The following is a 20,195-nucleotide window of genomic DNA, read 5'->3' as shown; positions in this document are numbered from 1 at the left end:
ATTTCCAATTCTGTCAGAATCTTGGGTGAAAGTGGCAGGACAAGTGGAACTCTGGATGGATGAGCCCATAGTCTTGTAAGACTGCTGGTTGAAAGGATGAAGAAAACCTAGGGTTTATTAGTGATGGAAAACAAAGACATTCTGAGTATAGGTTTTATCATACCCCACAAGTATCCTGGAAAAAGATGGGACTTCCCATTTTCTCATGCAAGAGCACTCATTGGACACTTGGTGATGTGGTTCCAGGCTGGAGCCCCTGAGTCCCCATTCCTCTTTTCTCCCTTCTTGGTTTTTCCACAGCATACATTTATCAGCCTGCTTTCTTGCAAGCTGCTCACTGTAGCCAAGCCATTTTTGGGGAGAAGTCAATAAATATCTGCTTTGCCTTTTGTTGTGCTTGGCGCCAGGCTGCTGTTTAAGCTCGTGGTTAAACCAAGTGTCTAAGAAACACATGTGCTGGAAACATCTCCCTTTCAGATTGATGGCTTGGCAGGTTGTGCTGACACGCTCTCAAAAGAGATGTCTTCACTTAGATTGTTACGTCAGTGTCTTCTGTTTTTCAGGGTTGTGCTTGGATGAAGCAAGGGGGTTATGAAGCAGAGCTCTGTTTGCAAGGGGAAATTGGCTTGATGCAGAGTGCAGCACCCATGCAATTGTCGGGCTTAAAAGGAAAATTGGGAATGTAGTGTTGTTCTTCTGCACAGATTCTGACCCAGAGCCACTGGGGTGCCACAGGGCATCAGACAAGGAAGATCTGTTTATACAAGACTTGTTACTGCAGTACATTAACATGATTGATCTCAAAACCTCTGGCTGGCCTGGAAGGTGCCACAGATGTACTGCTGTTTTGATTGATGCAAAGACATTGGGAAGCATCATAGTTAAGATATGAAGAACCAAAGTGGCCACATGTCATCTACAGAAGACAATCCTATCTTTGAAGGTGCCTTGTATTTGAAGGGCTTCATCTCCAAGTTTCATTTAAAGCTGTGGGGAACCTCAGAGTCGGGTGCCAGATATCGCCCTCCAGGCCTCATCACTCTCTATACTCCCTCCCCAGACCAGGTCTCTCACTGGCTCAACTCTACATCCTTTTCCCTGGCTGGTATATATACTTGAACATTCATAAATATTCTTGCATAGCTGGACACAGAGATGTGCATGTCAATATTTTGTCCTGTTCTTAGAAGATGCATTTCATATTTTGGGGTCAGCGTGTAAATTGGCAGCCTATTGAGCTTTGCATGCAAAAACTGATGGGTCTGATCCCTGAGTCAGCTTCAACACTGATGTGTATGTCTTTTAATGGATCAGTAATTGGGTGGTGGCAAAGTCCTCTCTGAGTGTTTGAACAGCTGCTGGCAGGTTCAGAGTAGAGAAAGCTGAGCTAGATGCTAGCTATGATCCTATAACCCTCATTGATTGAGAAGATTAAAAAGAAGGTTCTGGATTCAACCCGTTTGGAATGTGAATGCAGGAGTGCCCATTTGCATTAGAAATTGCTCCACCCTGCTTTTATCTTCTGCATAAGCAAAAATTAGACATTGCTTAACATAGCAAGAAAGAGTCTCAGAGATTATTTTTCACGTGTAAAGTTTGAATGGGCTTTGGATCTGCCTTGTGCTTGTCATGAAGACTAGAAAGCCCATTTCACAAGTCTTCGTGGCTTTGTAGTTATTCTTCTTGGGCAGAGAGCATAATCCTGGAGGATCCAGACTTTTGTTGTTGTGAGAACAAGATGCTGAGCAAGATGGGCCTTTGGCCTAATCCAGGAGTGGGGCTTTTCTTAGGTTCTTAACATTCATTTGGCTTCTTGTTTTTCTCTTGTGCAAGTGCTGCCTCTCTTCAAACAAAACTTCGAGCCTTCTTTGCTGTCAGAAGAGTCCCTGACATTTGCTCAAAGCCCGCTCTATCTATGTGCCTTCTTAGACAAAGTGCTTAATCAATTTTGAGGAGCAGGGGGGGAAGGTTTTGAGAAGACAAGCAGCTTTTCTTCATGAGGAGGGGGCCCAGGGCATCCCTATTTATATCGCAAGTCCTTGTGCTGCCTCCTGTGTGTATTGTGCTTTGGCTTCCTTCCTTCCTATTCTGCCACTTCAAAAGGGCATGTGGACCTTTTACTCAGATGTCAGGATGACATTTGCTGTCATTCTGCCGAGTAGATGCGCACCTTCAATAGGCAAGCTAGCAGCAGCAGTGAGCGTGCTTGCGTGCTCCTTTCAACCTTGCCCCCTCCCCAGTTTCTGCTGCCGTCGTGCGTTCTGCTGCATAATAGGAAATTGTCAAGACTTAAAAAAATAAAATGAAACCCGAGATTCAAAGGTGATCTTCCTATGTGCATCACAAATGATGTTCTCGCTGAAAGAGGATTGAAGTCATCCTCCCACCTCATGTCTCTTTCATTCATTGTTGTCCTTCTTCAATTAATTTGCTTTTCATGCCATGAGCCAGCTGAGTTTTCATCATGGCAAAGACCTGTTAAGAAAGCAAACACCTTTTTTCAAGTGCTTGACAGCTTGCTGGTTGTCAACGGATCCAGTGCCTTGAACACTTCTTCATGTCAAGCTGCTGTGTGTTCATTGGTAGCTATTTTAAACCATGCAGATAACTGGATGGGCAGGGGCTGGAGTACTTGTAGACTAGCAGTTCCAAACATGGTGCCCACAAAAGACTTATTGAGTACCCACAGGGCTCCCTTGACCCTCTGTACAGATCAGGCTTGAAAGAAGCATTCTTTGGTAGGGGATACAATAGGTTGCAATGTGTGCTTGGTTGTGGTGTCCCTGTGGTACCCAAAACAGATTCCCTAGTTTACACGTCACCCCAAGCTCAAGAAGGTTGGTGACCCCTGCTTATATGACCCGTTAAGATAAATGCAGGTCACCATCTATTTATTGGGGACTTTCAAGGTGTTTGAACTTTCTTCCCTGCTATCCACAAGTTCATAAGCATAAAGTTTTGAGAAGTTATGGAATTATGCTTAAAATCCAGCCCCCATTGTTTCTTGATAATCCTAGGTAGAAAGCAAAACAGAATGCTGGCCTCCTACCGAAGGCCTTGATCATATATGATCAAGGAGCAGCCATAGCATCCCAGAGGAGGGCCTTATCAGTGGCTATTCCCAGACTTTGGTACTTCATAGAGAAGCTAGATTGGCTGCTTCCTTGTCCATCCTTGAGCAGGTGAAGACTATTTTATTCCAACAGGCCTTTGGGAACTGACAGGTTGTTTTTTTTTAAGGAAAGAGTTTTAACAGTGCTGTGCTGTTTTTACTATCTGTATTTTAATGTGTGTGTGCATGTTTATATATATGCAAAAATACAGATAGTAAAACAGCACCACACAAACACACACACACACACACAGACACACACAATTACTTTTTAATGATTTTTTAAATATGTTTGTAACTCTTTTGTATTTTATCTGTATTGTTTTGCTTTGTGAAAGCTGTTTTGAGTCCAAGTCTGGAGAAAAGGTGGGATATTTCTTTTAACTCCATGGAGCTTATGGTGGCCTAAGGCCACCCAGTGAGCTTTGGGGCTGGGCGGGGGTGGTGGTGGATTTGAGCACTGGTCTCTCAGGTCTAGTCCAACACTCTAACCAGTACACCACACTGGCTCTCATATAGATGGATAAGGGAAGGCACCAATCACAAGTGGAGTCCTCTCACTCACTCTGCTGCCTCATGGAGGGGAGGAGATGTCATGAGTCCTCAGGAGATCCCACGCAGGGGCTGGTCATACCAGAATGAGTGGTGGGAGGTGACACTGCAATGGTCCTACCCTGTTTTCTCTCATGTTAACCAGATGCTCGGTGCCCACTTTCCCCTCAGTTCCCATGGCAACCTTGCCTGCAGTCCTGGAACTACCACCAGTGCTGCCAGAACCCATTCACAGCCGCCATTGCCAACTCCTCTATCACCTTGGTCATAGGGATGATAGCGGCGGAGTGAACAGGCAGTTCAGGTCCAGCACACCAAGGGAAGTTCCTCTTTCCATGTCCAGTGCAAAGGAATGCCCTGCTTGCCCTGCTGAAGTTGTGTCCATCCCATTCCCTTATAATGAGAACCAAGGAGGCATGTTGTTCATTGGCTCAACCTCTTTGCTTGCTTGGCCATGTCCACCACCTGTTGTGCCTTTGAACCTTATTTTGCCTGTGTTTCCCGTACTGATTTGAGCATTAAAAGATTTTGGCAGAAAATATAAGAGCCAGGACAGGAGAAAGGAAACATCCACAGCCCACTTTGTTGACCCTTCCCCCCTGCCCCTGCTTTGTGAAGCCAAAGGAAACTCACTTAAAGAAGTAGCTGTGTAATGCAAACACTTGTAATTGCGGAGGAAGAAAACACTTTTCTCTCTCTTGCCTCTTGTGAAAACATTTTGAAGGATTAGGAAAAGCTCCACACTGCATACTCCTCTCTCTCCAGTGAAAACAGCAGCTTGGAGTGAATCAGAATGCCAGCCAAGTGCATGTTTTATGTTATTACAGTACTGTGCAAACACTGTATCACAGCTGGAGAGCACCAGGTTGGCCAACGCTGTTCCAGCTGTTTGTTGCATGTCAAAAGCAGTAGTCTTCTGCCTTGTTTCTTCTGTGTGTGTGCGTGCGCATGTTGTCTGTCTGTCTGTCTTTTACCCTTTATTGTTATTTAAAGACAAAATGGTGGTTATGATCCTGCTGCAACTTCTCTTGGTTTTGCCTGCAATCCCACCCCAACCCACCAGTGGAAGACCAACAAGTAACGACAATATTTAACCGTGTTTAGTTTAATATGAGATAGTCTGCTTTACTTTTTATTTTAGCAGTTGATATTTGGCAGTCAAACTGAGTCAACATTTCTGATGGGTGATATGTTAATGCCATAGAATATTTGACAGAGATAAAGTAAAACTAAAGCCGTGAAAATCTCTTGTACGAGTGATTATAATATATGGCTTAATATAAGAAAGGTGCAACAACTAAACATTAAGTTGCCTGACAGAACATATATATGAAACCTAAATGGGGATTTAAGAACCTAAATCAGGATTTTTAAGAAAAATAGTTACACCTGATGGGTTGCTGGCTAAAAAAAATCCCGTTTCACGGAGACTATCAGTTTCTTCAAAGGAAAATAAACTTAAAGATGGTGTAAGATACTAAGTTACACGAGCCCTATTCTCTTAATGTAGAAGGGACTCAAAAATTAGGTTGTAACCAGTCTCAAATACTTCTAACAATTCTCTGTAAGACCCGAAAGAGGTTTGAAAACCTAAGCTGCAAAGACCCCAAAAGAGGGGGAAATTTCAAACTTACGTAAATAGTGCTATCTTTTGTTGAGAAAAGCTCAAAACTAACTTAGGCCATAGAAACTCTCAGGGTGTGTATGCTTCCAAAGGTAGGCAAAGACTGCTGAAGGGTGTTCTTAATCACGGGTTTAAATACAGAAGGGTTGTGAATTTTTTAAAGGGGCAGATCCCACTACCAAACCAATGGGCGTGGCAGATAGAAATAAAGAAGAAAAAGAAGTAAACTCAGGGAAAGAAAACACTGGGCAAAATTATAAGAAGGAGCTGTAATCAATATATTTATTAAGTCCTGAAGGAGCCAAAGAACCAAATCTAAAAATCCAATATGATTCTTTCTAATGTATTTTTTTCCTTCAAAATCTCTGTGTTTGTCTCACGAGTGTTGTGTTTGTAAATAACAAACCACTTGAAATCAGTTTTATTTGTGCTTAGCCTCTAAAAAGTGGGAAGTAAGAGGTGCCTCTATAACTTTATTGAGAATTCGATTCTTATGATCCAATATTCTGGTTTTAACTGTTCGTATTGTACTTCCTACATACCAAAGGCCACAGGTACATTGAATCACACATACTACTCCACGAGAATCACAGGTGATAAATGCTTCCAACTTAATGGTGTTATTAGTTCCAGGTATCGTGAAATCCTTGGTCTCAGTCGTTAAGCTACATGCTGCGCATTTGCTGCTTTTAAAATGTCCTTTTATATCTTGTCCTTGGGAATGGTTTCTATCTGTTACATCTGCATGTACCAGCATGTCTTTAAAGTTCTTAGTTCTGTGAAAACTAATCCGTGGTGGCTAATCTCTTAGTTCTGCCTGCAATCCAACCCCAACCCATCAGTTGAAGACCAACAACTAACGACAATATTTAACAGTGTTTAGTTTAATATGAGATAGTCTGCTTTACTTTTTATTTTAGCAGTTGATATTTGGCAGTCAACTGAGTCAACATTTCTGATGAGTGATATGTTAATGCCATAGAATATTTGACAGCATTTTATAGCCAACATGGAATAGCATTTGTGTGTTTGGTGTGTGACTGCTTGCAACACATTTGTACTTTTTAAAATTTAGAAGCCAAGAAGTGTCATCTAAAATCTGTTGCTCAGATTTCAAATGTCAAAGCAGAATTTCATTGTCAATTATCGTTCCACTTTTTAGTGATAAGTTTGGAAATTCCAGATTTTTTTTTTTTTTTTTGCAAAGACTTATTTCAGTGCCACTGATGTGTCATGTAACATTTATATTGGAAAGTCCCATGGTGAAACAGAATGGAATTGTTGAACTGTGATGCCTCCACTACTTCCACTGTTGGAGGCAATAATGCTTCTGCATAACAGTAGCTGTAAGTTGTGTGTGTGTGTGGAGGGGGAGTCCTGCTTTTATGCTTGGGTCCTGCTTGCCAGTTTCCCAGAAGTGGCAACCGGTTGGCCACCTTGAGAACAGGAAACTGGACTAGATCTGCCACTGGCTTGATCCAGAAGGGTTCTTCTTATGTTCTAACGACATAATTAAACTGGTTTCAGTTGCATATGAAGAAATTTCTTATTTATGGTCGGTTACTGCAGAAAACCACTAAGGCAAGTGAATTGTGTTGCTGACAGGACCATTGTTACATAACTTAAAAGAAGATACAAATGTCATACAGTAGACCTTAACAGCTCAGTTGGTTAGAGCGTGATGCTGATAATGCCAAAGTTGCAGGTTTGATCCCCATGTGGGATAGCTGCAAATTCCTGTGTTGCAGCGGTTTGGACTAGATGATCCCCAGGGTCCCTTTGAACTCTACAATTCTATGATTTTGAGTTACGTGCATTTAACTTGTGCACATTCAGCTTTATGTGCTTGGCAAAAAACTTTCATTTTTTTAAAAAATGGGGTGGAAACAGGGTGAGTGCCTGGGGGGGGGGAACCTTTGGCAATCCCACCTAACATTGCACCCAATGTGTTTTCACAATACTTGATTTCTGGCTTTATGCGCTATCCCCAGAATGTAACCCTGCATAAATTGTGGGGCTACTGTATATGTATAGATACAAATCTCTGTCTCTGAGCAAATTCAGATGGTGAGTGTCTGGGTTCTTATATTCTGTTTTGTCCGCCCCCCCCCGCAACTTTCTTGCCATTAGCTGGGGTGGCTAATCTTTATTTATTTTGTCCCAAGGGACATGTGCATGCACACACACACACACGCTCCCTCTTCTCAGCTGATTCATGAAGATGAAAGGTGGGGGTTATTGAGAAAGGGGTGATTCACATTCCCATCAGGGCACTGGGCACCTCCACACTGCCTCTCAAATTGGTACATATAGTACATTGTGGCAGAGCTTTTCCAACCCACCTAATGAAATTGCAACAATTCTAGCAAATTGGAAGGGTCTTCATATGCCAGGAAAAAAAATTGTTCTTGGGGGCCGGGGGCGGGGCAGGCCAGGCCTTTGAACTGGGGATTAATCATCTCTGCTATAAGCAAAGAAAAAGTTTTACAAGTTTTTAACATCTAAAAAAGCAGGAGGAGGGAGTAGGAGATCTGAATATCTCCTTTGTCAACCTTTGTCAACCTGGTGCCCTCCAGCTGTAGTCCAGTTGTTTTGAACTACAACTCCCATCAGTCTCTGGCAGCACTCCGAAAGTCCCATCAGCCCCAGCATCATGCTGGGGCTGATGGGAATTATACTCCAAAACATATGCAGGGCTGACAGGTCAGTGGCGGCTGCTCTAATCCACCCCATATTCTACTCTCAATTTGTCATCATAAGAGTTGAATGGTGAAAGAGTTTTGCATGAGATGTGTTAGTCTTTGAAATCTGCAACCTCCTGTCGGTCAGTTTGGGTTTAAGAAGTGAAAAAGGAATGGAAATATATAGACACAAGTATTTAAATTGTTTTGCCTTGTGTTCTTTGTGCATGTTTGATGCAGGTCATGCGAAGGAACTGCGGCTGATGAAACCGGAGTTAAACTTGAACAGTGACCATATTACAGTTGCTGCCGGAAAGCCTTTCACAATCACTTGCCGGTAAGTGGTGCACTGAGAATACAGGGTTCCACCCTAAAAAGGAAGGTGTGGCAAATCCAGAGCCGATGCATGGATTCCCAACAAGCATCGTTCCCCAGACAGGAAATATTAGGGGAGAAATTCTAAATGGGAGGGTGTTAATTAAGCCATGATCCAAAAGTTGCAGGGGGCAGAAATTTCAAATATTTGTACCCTACTTCACCAAAACTCAAGGTACTTTTACAAGAAAATGAAAAAGCAGACCTAAAACCTATAATAAAATAATAAGAATGCAACCCTCTCACCACTCTTGAGAAAACAGAAGACAAAACAAAAACCAGATTCCTTGAAGGAAAGGTGGGGTATAAATGCAATTATTTTTTAAAAAAAATAAAAAAAAACCTTTGGCAGAAAATGTTTATTTTAGGCAAACTTGCATACAAACATGTGCGTATTAGGAGAACTTTGCACTGTGGGATAGTAATGACTTCATCAGGACACTGATGTGGATGTGTGGAGAACTGGATTTAAGAAAAATGGAAACTGAGAGAAACCAAAATGGATAGATTCACAGATCCCTATTGGTGACAGGAAGGAAGCTTAGCTGAGTAGCAGAGTAGATCCTTTGGATGCAGACAGTCCCAGCTTGAAACATCAGTCTGGAGGGGCACTGGTGCTCCACTCTAGCTTTTGCATTCTGTCCAAACCAATCAAATAACTTCCTACCAGATTGTAAAACTTACTGAACATGTTTTGAATTACACTCCCTGCATCCCCAAACACTATAACCATGCATATATTGAGATATTAGCAGTGTGATCCTATGCATATCCACTCAGAAGCAAGCTTCATTGAGTTGAATGGGGCTCTCTTTTGTTTAAATCTATGGTTGGACCATAAATCTTTTTTAAAACCCTCTTTGGCAATCACCTCCTAATCATACTCTAATGAGGAATTCAGTGCAAGGCAGAATATTGCAGTGAAAATGCTATGTTTAAACGTCACAACATGTGAAAATATCCTGACCTCTTTGCAAGCTCCTGAGCCAATCACTCTTTCCTCTTTCCCTCTCCCTTCCTCCCTGCCCCTACAACACCCACTCACTCACACTGATGGAAACAAATATATTTGAATTTAACTTGGAAGAAATCTATAGTGTGTTTTCCCACTAATGTCTTAGAGCATTTCTATAGCAACTTCAAACAGCCACTATTTGTTCCACCAAAATGGAATATAATCATACCTTTCCTCCAGAATCAATACTGTGCTGCTTATAACCTTGCTCTTGTGACATCACGTATGTCAGGCAAGGAATGCAGGAACACTCATCTCTTAACTTTTCAGAAGTTTTCTTTTGGGGAAAGGTGACTTAGCATAACTCCTCAAACAGCTTTAGCAGCCAACCTCAGGAACATAGGGAGCCATTGGTCCATCTAGCTCAGTATTGTTGGCAGTGACCAACAACAGCTCTCCAGGGTTTCAGATGGGGTCTGTCCCAGGACTGCCTAGAGATGCCATGGATTGAACCTGGGACCTTCTGCATGCAAAGCAGATGCCCTGTCTCCAAGCCGCAGCCGTTCTCCTGAACTAGCCTATCATAGTTTTTACTTAAAGAAGATGGGATCACAGAATACAGATAGTGATGGGGTTGTCTCTTCCAGGAAAAAGAGAGAGTGCTTAGAAGCTACTCTTCTGCTTTAAAGGAACTCGTAGCAACATGCAATATTGATATCTTTAAGCAAAATGACCATCAGTATAGTATATGAGCAGTCTGCAAACAAGCTATAAGCAAACTCCAGTGAATAAAGAGCAGTGGCAGGTTTGGTCCATCCCATTTGTGGCCAATAGCCTTCTGACACACACATGAGTGATGTCGAAGCTAGCTAGAAAGCTAGCCAGGGAGAATCCCATTTGGGAGTGAATTCTGCAAAGATGGGAGCCAACACTGAGGAGTCTCTGCTCCTTGCAGGTGATTTGGGTAAAAGATAGAATGGGAAGCAAACTCTCTTCCAATGAATATTGAGGAACAAGGATGAGTATGCCTGTGAAAGTCCCCAGTTTGGGTTGGTTGAGTTAGCAGAATCTGAGAATGTAGAGGTTGTGCTTACTGGGCCAAGGATAGTACCTGGTGAGGGAAGAAGATGGTGTCTGGCTAGTTGGCAGAAGAGCCTGACTGTGTCTGGAGTAGGGAAGGCCCATAGTTCAGTGACTGAGCATCTGCTTTGCATGCATAAGGTCTCAGGTTCAATCCCTTGTGTCTCCAGGTAGGAATGATAACGTTCTCTGTCTGATATCCCAAGAAATCTGCTATCAGTCAATGTAGGCAGCACTGAGCTGGATGTGCCAGTAATCTATGTGTCCTACTTTAGAGGACAGCCCTATACTTGAAGGAGTTCCCTATTTGAAGAGCAGCCTGGAATAAGTCTGGTTTAAATATAACCCCATAAAGGGCTCCCCCTCAGCCTTAGGAGTGGGGAGGGAGACAACGCTTGAGGCTGGCACTAGGACAGCAGGCTGAGCCAGCGCACACAGGCCACCTCACCACTCTTCCCCAATATAACATTAATTCTATTTCTATTTAAATTATTTCTAAATGTGCAACTATACATATAAATTAGCATCTGCAAAAAATATGCAAATTGTGCCTCTTTAGCCCACTTTCTCCTTCTCCTTCTTCTTTTACCGCCCCCAACTTCAGAGCATAGCCATCATGGCTAGTAGCCACTAATAGCTTTCTCCTCCAGGAATTTGTGTCATCTTTTGAAGCCATCCAAGTTGGTGGCTGTGACTGCCTCCTATGTACTGAGTGATGAAGTGTTTTATTTCATCTGTCCTTAATCTTCCAACATTCAGCTTCATTGGATGTCAAAGAGTTCTGGTGATATGAGGGAGGCAGCAAAACTTTTATATAACCACTTTCTCCAAGTCGTGTATAATTTTATCCATACACCCATGCATCATACAATTCATCCCCACTCCATATTGTTAAAGCATAGGTTGTACTCACATATACGCCACATATACATCAGGGGTGAGGAGCCTTTTTCAGCCTGAGGGCCATGTTCTCTCATGGACAGCCTTCAGGGGGCTGCATGCCAGAATGGGTGAGTCCTGACCCAGAGTGAATGAGGGGGGAAATGTTTGAAGCAATGGATGATACTCTTACATTTCTATGGTAGGCTACATTCCTGCCATGCCAAAGAATTTTTACACACGCTTCTCTATCCTCCATCCAGTTCCAAGGGCCAGACTGAGGTGACACATCTCTATGTTACACTCACATATGTACTTGCCTAATTACGTCTGAAGACCAAAACAGGTTTCATGTCTCAATGTTTTCTTTTGACAGGGGCTCGCCTGGTTTGACTTGGATCTGGAGAAATGACCAGTACAAGGATGGCAATCGGTGGCAGGTATTCGAAAAGAAATGCCCAGACAGGTCACATCACACCTGCAGCACCCTTGTGGTCAACCGAGCTGTTGCCAATGACACAAGCTACTTCACCTGCCTTTACAGTGACCTTCCATCAAACAAAGAACTCAAGGCCAAGTTATACGTTTTCGTCAGAGGTAAGTGGTTCAATATATATATGAAGTACTCATTAACCTGTCTTTCAGGATACCAATCTGCTTCTTCTCATGGCATGAAAGATGGCAAGCCAACCCCTTTCATTAAATCTGCCAGGCTGATTGCTGATGTCTGCTTTTGGCTCCCCACCCTTAAAAAAACATTCCACCCTGATGCTACTTAATTTCCCACAAAGCCCACAATGCCACGTGAATCTGGAGGGGTTGTCAGTGGCCCACAACATCTTTGTTAAATCTGCCAAGACAACTAGATGCATTTTAGGTTCTTTTACTCTTTTACCAAAGTGCATCTAATACTCTTGGTGTGGCAAAGTTTTATGCTGCAGCAAGCAAAACCTGCCAGGAACTGACCCTTCTGACATTTTGTAGTTTTCCTCTTTTGGAGTTCATGACATGACTACAACTTTTAAAATGCTGGTGCCCATTTTATTTCACTCTGTGCCACTTCTGTGTTGTTGTTTTCTAGTCTCTTTTTCTTTTACTCTACTATACACACCTGGATAATGCAAAGCTTGTACTTCCTATCTTGTTTGCTTATCATTGATTGTAACAGCAAAGGTGTGAAAGATGTCAAGGGCAAAGACAAAGACATGAACTAGTACAGGACTAGGAAGAGAAAGATATGCGTGGGAGGCCTGAGGGGCAGGTTCTTGGATTCACTCACATCATGTATTTTCATGCTGGCTGCATTGAAATGAAGAGTGTGGAGGGGAGCCCTCCGTGGTGAAGAAATGAACCTTCAAACCAACTAAGCAGGATGTAGAGGGGAATCCTCTGTAGTCATCATTGCTTGGCCCTTAGCCTCTCAGTTTGAGAAAGTGGAAATCCTAGGAAGGCAGAGAACAACCAAGGTTAAAAAGCAGGGGGATGGGCAGCTCAGTGGTTGTGCACCTGTCTTGGCTTAATTTCAATAATCAGCATTTCCAGGCAGGGCTGGGAAAGACCCCTGCCTGAAACAATGGGGCAGTTGCTGGATGGACCAATTATCTGACTCAGTATAAGGCAGCTTCCTGTGAAGTCACAGTAGAAACCAACTTGAGCAGAGGAACCTGGAGACCACGGGAGATGTACCATGCCAGACCCCAGCTGCACAAATTGTGGGAGGAGGGGCAGGGGCAGGCAATGCATCCTGCCAGTCAGGTGGGGGTTTTGGGGGGGGGTCCTCCTGCCCTCTAAATTATCCAAAGCCTACTGAGATACCTTGCAGGGTTTTGGAAAAGTGCAAGGCTTGGAGGAGCCTTTGTTAGTGATCAAGGAAGGTGGCTGTCAGTGCATTTTCTTGGTGGCTTTATATCACACACACACACACACACACACACACACACACACACTTGTAACAGGACTGGTCAGGCTTCTGGAAATGAATCCCACTGTTTAGCAAAGAATAATAACAGCAGCGCTTAGCATTATTTATTTAACAGGATTTATATACTGCATAACATAAGAAAACCATCTAAACTGTTTACATAAAAGAATACAACATATTTATAAGAAAATAAATCCAAGAGCCTTGGAAAAACAAGGAAGCAATTTTTTTTTTAAAAAAAATCAAAATGTAGATAAAACCAGCTCTTTTAAAAAATGGTATACATAATAAAATTACATGCCTTGGTAGGCTTGCATAAATAGGAAAGCTTTTAGCCGGCATCAAAACAGTACAATGAAGGCATATATATTTGCAGAGCTGCCCTGTGACACTTGCAACAACCTTGCATTACAAGCCAGGTTTATCATCTGGTGAGCCTCCGAGATACTACCTTGCAGGGAGCTCCTGAAGCACATGGCTACCCTCTGCGCTGACTGCAATGCAGTGGTGTCACCGTCCTCTAAGCATCTCCCAGGCCCATCACTTTCCACTGTTTCCCTTCCGGTGGGAGGGGGGGGACACCTATAGGCTTTGTGTCTTAATACCATTAAAAAGCAACAACACTACATTGCATCTTCAAAGAAAGGCAGAGTATATGTTCAAGTCATCTGAATAATGATTTCGCCTGTTCCTTAGTCTCTTAAAGCACTGCCCATGCAGTGGTGCAGCCCAGGAATCTTAGAACCTGGACTTAATTGTCTTATAGGGTGGTCGCCTTTAGTCAACCATGTGTAAGTAACAGTTAACCTTTCTCTCCTCCACACCATCCCCATCCCCATTATTCCATACTTTATAATTCTATCTATGCTCCTGATCTGTTAGAGCAAAAAGGGGGGGGGAGCCAAACTAAAGTGTTTGCAGACCCAGATTTTTCTTAAATCAGTAAATACTGAGAGCATGTGCAGTTTTGCATTTTAAAACTCACGTAAAGCAGAGAGCCATCATGAATACAGGAGTGAACCAGGGTTTGCTTCTGACACCACAATGCAGAATTTGGAGATTATTCTCTATTCACTTTTAAAAGTGAATGCCATGAAATGTTATCAAAAAATAGAAAGGAATAAATAATGATGTCACAATCATGCCAGCCCCCGGCATCTGACGCTCTCTGCGTGGTCCTTTGGGTGGTCTTTGGGTTGTGGGCCCTGTGCTACTGCCCAGCTGTACTACTGCACCCACAGGACTTCGTTCCTAAACCCCTTATAATAGGCAGTGAGTTCCCTTTATCTTAGTTAGGTTTATTTCTGCATTGGTGTGTGCAGTGAATTACTTCACTTTCTTCTTCCTCCATTTTGTACATTCCTGGAATTCCCTCTCCTTCCAACACAATAACCTTGATTTGTCTTTATCTCCCTTAATTCTAGTCTTGAGCTGTTTCCTTTTCCTGTTTCAACATTCTGCTGTGATTGCCTGCCTTTTAACTCTCTTGACTCACCCAGGGCATCTCAAGCCACAGGAAGCAGGACACTCAGAAATTCAATTCCCCTCTTGCCTTTGGTGCCCTTGGCAAATTAAAAACCACCTTGACTTGAATTGCTTTTCTCTGCGATTGCCTCAATGTGGGTTTTGAGACCCTTCCAGGAGTGCCCAAGGTCTTTCCTTTTAAAAAAGTGCAGTCTGGTATTAAGAAAATCTTCCCTGTTGTGAGCAAGAAATGAGGACTGATTAACTCTAGAAATACTTCAGCATGATACCTAACTCTCCAGCTCTTAGATGTGACTTGTGAAATCAGTATTGCATTTCAGCGATTCATAAATGATCATCTTGTTATTTTTATATTTTTTTAATGAAACTGATAATTGGGGAACTTGAATATCATACCTTCAGCCCCTGGGAACAGAAGAAGGCAGTGGAAATTAAAACCATTTGTGTAAATAACTACAAAATATGGCAATCATAATATGCATATGAATAGGAAAACTTAGGTAAATTAGATTTAAATAAAAATTGGTTACAAATATCTTCATATGACACATTATGAAGAGCTCAGTGGTTCATTCTAGTCACACTTCTTTGAAGTCTCTCAGCCCCACTCACCTCACAGAGTGTTTGTTGTGGGGGAGGAAGGGAAAGGAGAATGTTAGCCGCTTTGAGACTCCTTCGGGTAGTGATAAAGCGGGATATCAAATCCAAACTCTTCTACTGATTGCTGGGTACTTGTTTTACCACAGTAGTTCCCAAAGTGGGCAGTGCCATTCCCTGTGCGGTGGTGGGATTACCTACTGGGGGGAGCATTAACTGCAGCAGGGGAGTGCTAGAGTGTAAATGACCGTCAGACTTTGAAAAGCTGATATCACTGAATCAAGCTCATCAATTTTGTTGAATTAATTAAACTTTGTTGTTGTTGTTCAGTCATTCAGTCGTGTCTGACTCTTCATGACCCCATGGACCAGAGCACACCAGGCACACCTATCTTTCACTGCCTCCCACAGTTTGGCCAAACTCAGTTTAATTGGATTTCGAATAAATGTGCAACCAGTTGTTATTGTTTTTATTTTTGTTTTCATTATTGTTTTGTTATTGTTTTATTATCTTCCTTACTGGGTTGTGCAAACCACAGTTTTGAACAATGCTTGGTGGGGGCACTGGGGATGAGTTTATGGAACCAAGAGGGCAGTGGCACGAAAAGGTTTGGGAATCACTGATTTAGCACATGGGCAGGGAACACCTGACTACAGAAATAAGAGACAGGACATGTCTACTTATTTCTTTCACCTTCCTTCCGTTTTCCAGCTTAAGATCACACATCTCTGCTTCTTTTTCACATCTGTGAGTGGACCAATACAGGATGTGGCCTGTACCTGCAGTTATATTGGACTCATTGTAAGCCAGATAGTACAAAACTTAACTTATCTGGTTTACTGTGCTTCCTCTTCACAACTCTCTCCTCTTTAGATACAATCTCCCTGCCACAAACACATTAACAGCCAACCAAAACAAAATGATCCATGGTGCTAGGCAGAGTTCGCCTGCAGGTCTCTGATTTTCTTTTATCTGTCCTGCTCTGCTGTGCTGGAGGGGGTTAGGATATGGCAGAGGTCACCTTCTCCACCAGACTCCGTCAGGCTGCACAGCGGCAGAGTTGGGGGTGGACTTCACCATCAACTGTACCCAGGGCCGTCTTAAGTAAATTCGGCGCCCTGGCGTGAAGATCCCTCCGGTGCCCCTCACGCTCCGCCTGGCAGGGCCAGGCGCAGCGGGCAGCCGGAGGGCTCGGAGGGGCGGGTGGGGATGCTGCCAGCTGTGCTCCATCTCCGCCTCTGCCTCCGCCTCCACCTGCTTGGCCGAAGCGGCGGTGCAGCTCTGCCATCCAAGGAGCCCTTCCTGTAGCACTGACGGGAGGCTTGCCGATGGCCTACCCGCATCCACAGCCCGAGAAGAGGTGGGCGAGAGCGGCACTGCCAGTGGGACTGGAGGGCACAGCCGCCCTCCTCAGGCCGTGGCGCCATGGCGCCTTGCGCCAGTAGCCTCGATGGCTAAGACATCCCTGACTGTACCCACTAAAAGACATGGACAGAAGTCCCCAAAATGGGTTGTTTGGGAAAGACTCGAGCAATGAGGACAGAAACAAGGACCCACTGCATGTTAAGACAGTCCAGCTAGCAAAGGCCCATTCAGAACTGCTGCAGCAAGAATTGTCAGAATTTCTGCCCCCTCTGAAATTCCATCATAGCCTTTGTAAGCAGCAGGAATCTAGATTCAGCCATGCTACACTTGGCCGGAAGTTTGTGTTTCACCCTAGTTCCTGCTATGGTGCTAAAACACCATGTACGATTTAGGTGCCTCCCCTTCCCATCTCCATTGTGTAATATGCAGGTCCTCCTGATGGGTGCTGGTTATGGGATCAAAGAACCTTCAGCAGGATGCCATATCATTGGCCCCTAAATGTAATCCCAAAATTGCAATGCCATGGAAGTTCCAATCAATGGCATTGTGAGTTTTTTTAAAAAAAAAAAAAGTGGAGAGAGGACAGTTGCCAAGTTTTATGGTTGCTGCCCTGCTTTTTTAAAACTATTACTCTATATTTAAGCCCTTCCATAGCTTTTGTTTCGTGTTTGCATCAAAGCAAGTGTGGGTTTTGAAAGGGCTACACAACTGCTCTGGGCTATAGCAGGTGGAGTGAGAGGAACTGCTGAGAAAATTGTTCCTCCTCTGGGAGCACCAGGCCATTCTTAATAAAGGGGAAGAAAAATAGTATCCATCCCTCTTTGCCCCCCCCCCAGCTGTGCTTAATGCTGAAGTCCCTGATGGTTGTTGCAACAGAAGTTTTGCTGCCCTGCTACTGTTTCCTGCCCCTGTTTTGACAGCCTTCCCTTGGGAGTTTTGCAGAGCTGTCAGACTAAGCTCCCTGACAGCTGAATATATGTGCCTGCACAGACGGCCTGAGATGGGAGTGGCCAATGTGGTGCCCTCCAGATGTGATACTCCAACTCCCATCAGCCTCAGCCAGCATGACCCACAGTCAGAGATGATGGGAACTGTAGTCTGACAACAACATCTGGACTCTAGAAGGGAACAGGTTAGACATCCCTGGTGTGTGGAGTGGAAATTGCCACTGTTCGCTTATTCATCCTGTGTCTGGGATGAATATGATCAGTATTCCCTGCTGTTGCTTTCAATCTGCAAATTAATTGTTGTTGTTGTTCAGTCGTTCAGTCGTGTCCAACTCTTCGTGACCCCATGGACCAGAGCACGCCAGGCACGCCTATCTTTCACTGCCTCCCGCAGTTTGGCCAAACTCATGTTAGTAGCTTCGAGAATACTGTCCAACCATCTCATCCTTTGTCGTCCCCTTCTCCTTGTGCCCTCCATCTTTCCCAACATCAGGGTCTTTTCCAGGGAGTCTTCTCTTCTCATGAGGTGGCCAAAGTACTGGAGCCTCAACTTCAGGATCTGTCCTTCTAGTGAGCACTCATGGCTGATTTCTTTGACAATGGATAGGTTTGATCTTCTTGCAGTCCATGGGACTCTCAAGAGTCTCCTCCAGCACCATAATTCAAAAGCATCAATTCTTCGGCGATCAGCCTTCTTTATGGTCCAGCTTTCACTTCCGTACATCACTACTGGGAAAACCATAGCTTTAACTATACGGACCTTTGTCGGCAAGGTGATGTCTTTGCTTTTTAAGATGCTGTCTAGGTTTGTCATTGCTTTTCTCCCAAGAAGCAGGCGTCTTCTAATTTCGTGACTGCTGTCACCATCTGCAGTGATCATGGAACCCAAGAAGGTGAAATCTCTCACTGCCTCCATTTCTTCCCCTTCTATTTGCCAGGAGGTGATGGGACCAGTGGCCACGATCTTAGTTTTTTTGATGTTGAGCTTCAGACCATATTTTGCGCTCTCCTCTTTCACCCTCATTAAAAGGTTCTTTAATTCCTCCTCACTTTCTGCCATCAAGGTAGTATCATCAGCATATCTGAGGTTGTTGATATTTTTTCCGGCAATCTTAATTCCGGTTTGGGATTCATCCAGTCCAGCCTTTCGCATGATGAATTCTGCATATAAGTTAAATAAGCAGGGAGACAATATACAGCCTTGTCGTACTCCTTTCCCAATTTTGAACCAATCAGTTGTTCCATATCCAGTTCTAACTGTAGCTTCTTGTCCCACATAGAGATTTCTCAGGAGACAAATGAGGTGATCCGGCACTCCCATTTCTTTAAGAACTTAATTAATTACCCCCCCCCTCATTTGCATTGTCCTTCCTTTGCATTGAAATGAATGGGGTAGAATAATATAATGACAGTGTAAATTATGTAATTGCACCACAGAGGACAGTGAGACTAAAAACATACGTTTTGTCAGAAAGTGAAATGCAGCAGAACAGAAGTGACGCATACAATGAGTACGGGACAGAATGGGGAAATATGCTGTCTTGCATCTCTGACTGCACAAAATAGGCTGGATGGAGCCAAGTACATTATCATAATCATTATAATATTTATTTATATCTCGTATTTTCCCCAGACCAGGATTCAAATTACACAAATTTTAAAAACACAGATAAAATACAAAAAGTTAAGAACATGTAAAAGATAACTGTTAAAAACTAATTAAACTATAATAGAATTAAAACAATATAAACAAATCTATTGAAATACAGATAATAAAAGCAGTGCAGCACTATTAAACCCCTTTCCTTAAAAAAAAAAAACAACCAGTCAATTTCAGAACAAAGTCTTCATCTGCCAGTGGAAGGATAGTAGTGAGGGAGCCAGCCTAGATTCTCTAGGAAGGGAATTCCAAAGTCTGGGAGCAGCCACCAAGAAGGCCCTCCCCCATGTCCCCATAAAGCTGGCCTGTGAGAGTGGTGGGACCAAGAGATGGGCCTCCCCTGAAGATCTCAGAGCCTGGGCAAGTTTGTGTGGAAAATAATATTTCAAAGAGCTTAGACCTAAGCTGTATAGGGCTTTTTGGTAATCACTTAGAATTGTGCCCAGAAACAGACCAGTAGCCAGTTACTCAGACAAAAAGAGAGAAAACATTGCTTTGTTGAACAGTCATATTGTTCTAAAGCTTATTGGTGCCCCCTGTGTTTACCTAGCCTTCACTGTCCTCTGCCTCATTTGCTCATGTGGCCAATTGACTTTTGCAATCCATGTGAGCTCCTCCACCCCAGCAAAATTTGTAATGTAACATTTGTGCGGTGCCTCAGGGTTCCGTCCTCTCCCGCATGCTTTTTAATATCTATATGAAGCCGCTGGAAGAGATCATCAGGGGATTTGGGTTGGGTGTTCATCAGTATGCAGATGACACCCAGCTCTACCTCTTTTTTAAATCAGAACCAGTGAAGGCGGTGACTGTCCTGTGTGAGTGCCTGGAGGCAGTTGGAGGATGGATGGTGGCTAACAGATTCAGGTTGAATCCTGACAAGACAAAAGTGCTGTTTTGGGGGGACAGGGGGTGGGCAGGTGTGGAGGACTCCCTGGTCCTGAATGGGGTAACTGTGCCCCTGA

The 20,195-nt window shown here is 43.5% G+C and overlaps 1 protein-coding gene across 2 annotated transcripts in view; it reads left to right on the top strand.

The window, feature by feature from the left end:
- The window catches only part of LOC117039832 (vascular endothelial growth factor receptor kdr-like), a 190,464-nt gene that overhangs the window by 46,169 nt on the left and 124,100 nt on the right, over positions 1–20,195 (top strand). For both annotated transcript variants that reach the window (XM_033137080.1, XM_033137079.1), the window contains exons 2-3: positions 8,210–8,306; positions 11,635–11,855. In XM_033137080.1, the coding sequence (XP_032992971.1) occupies positions 8,210–8,306; positions 11,635–11,855 (318 nt within the window). The remainder of the gene's footprint in view (positions 1–8,209; positions 8,307–11,634; positions 11,856–20,195) is intronic.

The sequence above is a fragment of the Lacerta agilis genome, chromosome Z, assembly GCF_009819535.1.
Source record: "Lacerta agilis isolate rLacAgi1 chromosome Z, rLacAgi1.pri, whole genome shotgun sequence".
Classification (NCBI taxonomy): domain Eukaryota; kingdom Metazoa; phylum Chordata; class Lepidosauria; order Squamata; family Lacertidae; genus Lacerta; species Lacerta agilis.
Note: the sequence above shows the minus strand (reverse complement) of the source record. Positions and strands in the feature narration are given on the sequence as shown.